Here is a 7860-nt window from a genome sequence, read left to right as displayed (position 1 = left end):
ATCTACCTCAACGTCAAATATTTTGGTCTAGTGTTTAAAAGACAACATTTAAAGTATGATATAATGAATAGTAGAATAAATATTTATGAGGTAGCTTGTTTTAGTTGTTGCATTCAAGTCTTTTTTTTCCACCTGGCCTGTTCCATCCAGATAAATTATACCTACTATACTTATGTGTTCTACAAATGAACGGAAGAACTCATAGCTTGAGTAAAGTAGGGTTGCATCTGCAACAGGCTGACATCAATGTTCACATTTTTGAAATGTGACTTCAATCTACTGGTTAACGTTTAATTTTTGGAATTATTTTTGGCACTTTTATTTTCATTTTCTTAGCAGCCCCTGAAGGCAGCCACACTATTAGTTTATTTAGCATTCCAAAATGACGGATCCAACCACGTCTCCAGAGGACCACTGGAAAGTAAGTCACTGTTAAAGACCACTTTTCAGCTTCCCGCTCATTGTTTTTTACTGTGACATCTGTAATGTTTAATAAACTGTTTGGAAATGCTGAAGTTTGAACGGCGCTGCTAATGTAGCGTTAGCTTCATCACGTTCAGTAACATTGGAACAGATGGCTAACATGCTAGCAAAGTAAACAAAGCCGACTAAAAAGAAAAAAACTCGTGTTTCTTATCTAATATTCTTTTTCTTGTGAATTAGCTTGTCTTCCATAAAGAAGAAAACGACCAATGCGTTAAACTGTATTTAAAATATCGATTTTAAGTGAAGTTGAAAGGCTTTTGAAGAGTCTGACTTATTAAATGGCCACTTCGTCTTGCTTGATACGTCTCACACTAAGCCGTTTCTTTGTGGATATTATTGTATCCGTTCTTATTATCTAATATTTATATTTTATTTGCATTAATTTTAGTGTGCAAACTCTATTGCGGACGAAAGAATGTTGTAGATCTTATATTAATGAAATTTGAGCCTTGTATCGAGTTTTAAACCTATTTTGTCAAACAATATTCATTTTTAAGGGAACTCTTAACAGTAGACAGTGTTTCTCAGGGTTTTTTTGCCACCATACGCAGTGGAAAATCTAGGCTAACACAACCAGGCAATAAACCCATTGTGTTGCGTTGCCCTACATCCAGCAGTAAAACCTATTTGACACATCGTTTATCTTCTGTTGTACTTAAAATGGACAAATCAGGCTGTTGCTCAGTAGGGGGGTTTAGAATGGCTTGTTGTTGCTCTTTTGTCAACATATTTAGGACAGCACATATTTTCCTCTTGTCATTTCAACCTCACACTCTATATTTTATTTCTTCTTTGCTACTTGGTGATGGCCGGGCAGACAGACGGGGCTTTCAGCGACAATGGCTTTGACACCAGTGAGTAATTCTTACATGACATATGTCATCTTTTCTCTGTGATCTCTTGTCTCTCTTGTTTTTAATTTTCTCATAACTATTGTTTTGTTATTCAGGTTTCTTCACTGATACTGCCAGAAAAGGTAGCATTGTGTCCAGGGCAAACAGTATCGGCTCTACAAGTGCCTCTTCAGTTCCAAATACAGGTATTGTCTTTTTAACAGCTAACATTTTGTCTTACAGCTATTTACAGTCCATGTGTAACATGTTTAGAGTTTGCAAAGCATATACAATAGTCAGGGTTCCTGCCCAGTCTTGGAAAAATCAGAAAATGCATAGAATTAATTTCAGGTCTGGATACCAGTGGTAAACATACAAAGTCTGATTTTCCAGACTTGCATAATTTGAATATTTTTTAAGATTAACATCTACTAAGAAAAAAACCCTGACCTTAGCTATAAGAGCATTTAAACATATTTAAATGTTAGGTTGATGGCTCATACTCAAATGTCCAAAACCAAAAGACACAGCAAAAAATGTAGAGGTTTGATTGAATTTGGAAAAATATGAAAGAATAAATTCAAATTTGACTTAAAGGGTTCTTGGTGCTTTCCGTCTTGGTGATTCATTTTGCTGATGATCTATACTACAGACATGTTTCTATAATAAAAATGAATTTGTTCCCTAACAGATGATGAAGACAGCGACTATAGGCATGAGACATCGTATAAAGACTCATACAAAGACCGAAGGAGACAAGCGCACACACAAGCTGAGCAGAAGCGCAGAGATGCAATCAAGGTAACTTCACATCAGGATCCTCCCCCCTTGTTATCAAATGTTCCACATATTATAGAAGTTTCTAATTTTATTCTCTCATTCTAACACCAGAAAGGTTATGATGACCTGCAGGGAATTGTCCCAACCTGTCAGCAGCAGTCTGAGTTTGCTGTCGGAGCACAAAAGATCAGCAAGGCTACTATTCTTCAGAAAAGTAAGCAATAACCAACAAATACTTTATGAATTGTGAGCCGATGTGCCTTTATGTATTCAGAAAACAGTTTCTGTTTGTGTTAAATGTAGTTTCACCCCTAACTCAACAATATTATTGCTAAAGAAATAAAACTAAAACTGATGCTATGTTGTGCCTTTTGTAATTTTTTTACAATAATATTTGTACTTGCATTGTTGTTGTTTTTTAAGCTCTGATTGTATGCAGCGATACCTTTACAGCCAAAATGACTGAGTTTTATCCTCATAATAAATACTTTTGGATATTGTTATTTTAACTTTTTGAACTGCATTCCTGAAATAAATGACCTTTTCATGATGATGCTCAATTTTAAGTACCATTCAAAAGCCATATGTTAAAGGTTTAACTGATGGGAAAACCTTTTTTTTTTAAGTTGCAAACCTTTTCATAAGTTTTAAAATTATTGCTTTTTAATTGAATTCAAGTGTTAAAAAAAGAGCATCAAACAAAAGAAGTCCTATAGAAATCTTGTTATGGCTGAGTTCATCTATGAGAAATAAAAAGGGAGAAGCAGCATTGCCAACAACTCATAATTGACATCCTAGTGCTGTGCCAAGTGTTTGTTTTATTGTTTCAGCAATCGACTACATCCACTTTCTTCATAAAGAAAAGAAGAAGCAAGAGGAGGAAGTTTCTGTCCTAAGGAAAGAAGTGATGGCCTTGAAGATCATGAAAACGTGAGGAAGTGGTTTATATCTTTTTTATTTTTTACAACATAAAATCTCCCTTCATCTAGAAAAAACATGACATAAAGTCCTGACTGCCATAAGACTTTAGATTTAAAAATAATTGTTGACCATGGGGAAAGAGGGAACATCTTTTTAGCTTTGATTGCAATTAATCTCCTCATTGAAAAGTGTAAATCCTAATAGGATTTTTTTTTTTTTTTTTTTAAACTGTGAAAATATTTATGTTATACCCACACAGAAGCTGCAGCTGTTTACTAAATTGGAAATAAGATGCTTGTTTCCTTCCAGGAACTATGAGCACATAGTGAAGGCCCACCAGAACAACCCACAGCAGGGAGAGGACCAGGTCTCTGACCAGGTCAAGTTCAACATCTTCCAGAACATCATGGACTCGCTGTTCGTGTCTTTCAGTAATTCTGTTTCAATGAGCAGCTTCCAAGAACTGTCCGCCTGTGTTTTTAGCTGGATCGAGGAACACTGCAAGCCACAGGTAAGGACTCTTATGGACGGATGCTGCACAAAGCAAAACATCAATCTGCAGAGGGAGTGACCATGTTTCTTTTCTTTCTCAGACGCTGCGGGAGTTTGTTGTTGGAGTGCTCCGGCAGCTCAATGGCCAGCTTTATTAGTTGAGGGGAAACCTCTGGCTAACTTCCAGAAATTGACTTTTAACTTGCTCTTGTCTCCCAGGATGGAATTAAAACTTCAATCTGCCACAGTCCTCACATTGACTTCAGCTCATCAGAGATTCCTGGATTGTTGTTAGATTACCTCGTCAAACGCTATGGGGAAAGATGAAAGGTTGCCTTGGCTTGAGCAGATAAATAGGGTTGCCTTGTGACCTCTTTACTGTTGGGAATTTACATCTCTGTAGTGTATTTTTTGCTCCATCCCAAACTTCTAAGGAACGCAGAGGAAACGCAATTTTAAGTGAAATGTGGCATGCAGAGAACATCTAGTTATAATTTCAACAAAGCACAGAAAATGGAACGTATGAATAAAAAGCTTCCTACAAAACGACGCAGGAAGTAGTGTCTTATCAGGTCCTCCTCCCAAGTTTGCCTAGTTTCATAATCTAAATGGTAGCCATATACATATATACATGTGTGCCTACAGACAAATAGATGCTCATATCAAGTCAGTTATTCAGTTCAGAGCAAATCTACCTGGCTTACCTGAGACACCATGAGGAGAAGTCATTTATTTGACGCGAATGAAGTGATGGTGATGTTTCTGCTGCATCTTAATTAATAGAGTAAGAAAGCAGAACGGTCACAGCTTTTCTTCTCTCTCGTCAATAGTGACCATGTAGCTGGATTCTGAACGAGAGCTTTTTGTGCTGCTGCACACAAACAAGTCACTCCTGAAATTTATTGGATTGCTATGAGTATTTCAAGCTCTTCTGTTTTCAGGAGCATGCCATATGCATGCATGCCTCAGAATTTCCATCACTGATGCTTGCTTTGAATGAACTCTTTACTGTGATGGAGCTCCATGTTTAAATAAGCGTAGCTTTATAATGGGGGCAAAGCAGAAAAACACATGTTGTAAATGTTAACCAACTGTGCCACAGCTCGGTGAACGAATTTAAGTTATTTACAGGATGATGTTAAACATCAAGTGTTGACTTTGATAAGCCTTTTTTTTTTAACTTAATTATATGAAACATCACTAGAATAAGTTGTTGTAATGCTGTTATGGTAAATGTATAGATCTGCTGTGTGAGCTTTTATGATCAGTATGTTGATTACCACTACAGGTTTTTTTTTTTTTTTTTTAATCACTGCTACCATAAATGTTAGACCCTAAAAATTATTCATCTGTCAAAACACTTCTGTACTCAATGAAAAAAGAAAAAAAAAAAGACTTATAGATAAATTTCAGCCATTGAATTTAAACAATTTTGTGTTTTCAGGAACTCGATTTCAAAGGTAAATCACTAGTAACTTTTAGATACCACTGAAGTCTAATTCAAGTGCCATAAATCCACTTGCAATGATCTCAATGCTCTCATTGAGCTTACGCTACTAATTAAGATTGTATAGAAGTAGTCGATCCATTCAAAGTCTTATTTTCGTAAACACAGAACTGGAGGTTTTATAAGGCTTGTATATGATGACACGTGTGTCTAAACATGCAGTGGATGTTGATAATGTGTTGATTTTATTTTCCTTTTCAGGAAAAAAAAGTGCAAGGTGGCAAGAGAAAAGAAACTGAGTCAACATGAAACACTTTAATTACAATAAACCTATATACTCGTACTCTTAAAAATGTGGTCAAGCATTAGTTTGATATATCACCATCTTAAACAAAAATAAAAATATTTCAGTTGGCAAACTGTTCACAACTCAACCTGAATATGTAGAACTCTTGTGAACTCAGGTATGTTTTTGTGGTTATAAAATTGGAAAACAAACCGCTGTTGCCTCTGAGGTGATGACCATCCCTCTATAACGCCTCAACATTTGTGATTTGTTTAGCTAATACTGATGTGCATAAATGCTTTCAGCTATGTTTTCCATTTCAGAATATGTTAAACTCGTATTTATTCAAAGAACGTGTTATAAATAAAGTTTCCTCTTGGGATTAGATCGCTGTGATCAGTTTTCTTCGCTTCAGTCTACCCAGGCTTGATCTGATTCAGTAGCTGTGTAGCTGTTTTCTTCAGGTGGTGGGAAGCACCACCATACAGTCCTCATCCGTCTCCACTCCCACCTCTTCCTGCAGTAAAATAAAAGCATTGCCAGTCAATTAACATTTGAGGAAAATGGATATAATTACTTCCTTCTCATCTTACCAGGAACTCCTTTTTGCTCTTTGGATATCCCTCCAGGATGGCATTCATCATGTCTGAAGCCTGAGAAAAACAAAACTATTTTAGCACTTCCAAAGCAGTTCTCCTTCACCACAACGTGCAAATTTAAACTGATTTGTTGACAAAAATACACTACCAATCTCTTCCTCTTTTTCCACTCTTTTACATAAACATCACGCTCTTTATAGACCTGCAAATTACAACAAACACACCACATTTTACAAGAAATGCAGAACAACCAAAGTAAGAGATTAATTGAGGTTTTAAAGTGGTTAACACCTTCTCTTTTTCTTCTGGTGTTACGTGATTTGTAGCTGACTTTATCTTCTCCAGACGTTCTCTGTAACCAGAACATTCGGCTTTCAGCTCCTGGATTTCTGCCATCATTTCCTCTGTTGTGAGGGAGCTGTTCAGCTCTTTCAATTCTGGCATAGCACAAAGAAATTCATTTCAGCTGTATTTCCTGCACTGGGCTAAACAGCATAATCATGATGTCTTCAGTAGTGTTTTTTGAAATGATCTGAATCAGCAGAGCGGTCTACCTGTATCTAGCTGCCTGCAGCTCTGTGTTAGGGTCTGCACCTCTGCACTGAGCTCTGAAATCTGTTTATCCATGGCCTTCAGATCTGCATCACTCACATCTCTGAACTGAGACTGTGGGTGAGATTACAAATGGTTCAGAAGACATCTCCCTGCCTACAGCAATGAAACATTCTAGATTAACAGACTAACCTGATCGGCAAAGTAAATCTTTTGCTTGCCATACATTTTCTCCTTTATCTTGCCTTCTTGAGCCAGCAGGTCCATGGCTTTGACCACTGCCTGGTGGAGCAAGTTAATCAATCTATAATCAGGTTGCAAACAATACAGCTTTAAAGATTTCTCCCTTGTGCCCTCCGTAGATTTACAACTGAACATCTTTGTGGCCAAAAATGCTTCATTACCTTTCCCTAAAACCATATTTTTAATCTCACAACTAAGGTGAGAACAACTAAGTATTTTTAAATAAGTATAAATATTTTACACTAAAATACTTATACTCATTTGTGGTTTTTGTAAAAAAATCAGTAATTCAAATGCATAAACTGACATTTAAAGGAATTGACTACAGCTGACTGGATGTAAGGTAATTTGACCCAGAATAATCACGAAATCAAAAAAATACAAAAAAGGATAAAGAAAGAATTGATCTCACAGTTTTGCCCAACCCATGCTGCTTCTGCAAATTACAGAAGACATCCTGAGCACTGTAGGGACGGTTCTTTTCATTTAGATAGGCGAGGATGATAGACGCTCCTGTAATGAAAAAAACTATTAAGGCTGTGCAGATAGATGCCATTGTGATAGACTTAATACACTTTTATGTTTGAGTTTGCTCGATTTCATCACATCTTATGACTCATAATCATTAGTGCCTCTTTCAGATATTCTCCCGCAACAAGCTGTTGTTCGGGTTAGCTAATGTTAGCTTTATGCTAACCTAGCTACACTTTATTTCGAAGTTTCTGTGAAACACCTACATCCTCCACGCGAAATAAAAAGTTGTCTGGGATTAAAAACAATCGAAAATAAATTGAAGTAGTTTATTTTCCTTACCGTTGTCTTTTTTGCTCATTTTCGTGTTCACGTTAGCTTTTCAGATTGAGTTTCGCGGAAACTGTGCGTCACGGAAAAGATCGACTATTTTATAAGAGGTATCACACCAGTATATAATTCCAACTCACTCAGTCAATCTGAGATCTTCTGTTGAATTTTTAGCTGATATAAAGTGATATTATTTTGACAGAGGAACGAATAATGTTTCGCCAGTATTTGTCTCAAAGTTGTAACCGAGTGGGGTTGGCTTAGATCTTTAAGTTGTAGCTACTAAACCCGAAAAAAATAAGCGTTGTAAGACGTCTGTATCTCTAGTTGCTCTGAAAGGAACTGTACTAAGAACGCCCCCCTGATAAGATAAGATAAATCTTTATCGTCATTGTCACAAGGACAACGAAATTCAAAAGG

At 36.5% G+C, this 7860-nt stretch overlaps 2 protein-coding genes across 3 annotated transcripts; one reads left to right on the top strand and one right to left on the bottom strand.

Moving 5' to 3' along the window:
- The first annotated feature begins 356 nt into the window (after positions 1-356).
- mlx (MLX, MAX dimerization protein) lies at positions 357-5632 on the top strand. The gene is made up of 8 exons (XM_005815018.3): positions 357-421; positions 1304-1340; positions 1436-1525; positions 2011-2120; positions 2211-2313; positions 2930-3029; positions 3330-3531; positions 3614-5632. The coding sequence occupies exons 1-8, from the start codon at positions 383-385 to the stop codon at positions 3668-3670; spliced, it is 738 nt and encodes a 245-aa protein (XP_005815075.1). The 5' UTR covers positions 357-382; the 3' UTR covers positions 3671-5632.
- Positions 4802-7734, bottom strand: psmc3ip (PSMC3 interacting protein). Of its 2 annotated transcripts, XM_005815019.3 has the most exons (8): positions 7453-7734; positions 7052-7152; positions 6589-6678; positions 6399-6510; positions 6136-6281; positions 5993-6046; positions 5839-5898; positions 4802-5762 (listed from the first exon to the last, which is right to left on the bottom strand). In XM_005815019.3, exons 1-8 carry the CDS (start codon positions 7469-7471, stop codon positions 5706-5708), a joined length of 639 nt encoding a protein of 212 aa, XP_005815076.1. In that variant the 5' UTR covers positions 7472-7734; the 3' UTR covers positions 4802-5705. The 2 variants fall into 2 exon arrangements, with proteins under 2 accessions (XP_005815076.1, XP_023205362.1); XM_023349594.1 differs by lacking the exon at positions 7453-7734 and having other exon boundaries at positions 6589-6700; positions 7052-7142.
- Between the last annotated feature and the right edge of the window lie 126 nt (positions 7735-7860).

The sequence above is a fragment of the Xiphophorus maculatus genome, chromosome 16, assembly GCF_002775205.1.
Source record: "Xiphophorus maculatus strain JP 163 A chromosome 16, X_maculatus-5.0-male, whole genome shotgun sequence".
In the NCBI taxonomy this organism is placed as follows: domain Eukaryota; kingdom Metazoa; phylum Chordata; class Actinopteri; order Cyprinodontiformes; family Poeciliidae; genus Xiphophorus; species Xiphophorus maculatus.
Note: the sequence above shows the minus strand (reverse complement) of the source record. Positions and strands in the feature narration are given on the sequence as shown.

Excerpts from the sequence above, each read along its gene's own strand:
- mlx (XM_005815018.3), top strand. The coding sequence starts at position 383 with ATGACGGATCCAACCACGTCTCCAGAGGACCACTGGAAA. Across the intron at positions 2,314-2,929 it reads GGCTACTATTCTTCAGAAAA|CAATCGACTACATCCACTTT; the intron begins GTAAGCAATAAC and ends TTATTGTTTCAG. Across the intron at positions 3,532-3,613 it reads AGGAACACTGCAAGCCACAG|ACGCTGCGGGAGTTTGTTGT; the intron begins GTAAGGACTCTT and ends TTTCTTTCTCAG.
- psmc3ip (XM_005815019.3), bottom strand. Across the intron at positions 6,679-7,051 it reads AGCATGGGTTGGGCAAAACT|GCAGTGGTCAAAGCCATGGA; the intron begins GTGAGATCAATT and ends TTGCTCCACCAG. Across the intron at positions 6,047-6,135 it reads CACCAGAAGAAAAAGAGAAG|GTCTATAAAGAGCGTGATGT; the intron begins GTGTTAACCACT and ends TGTAATTTGCAG.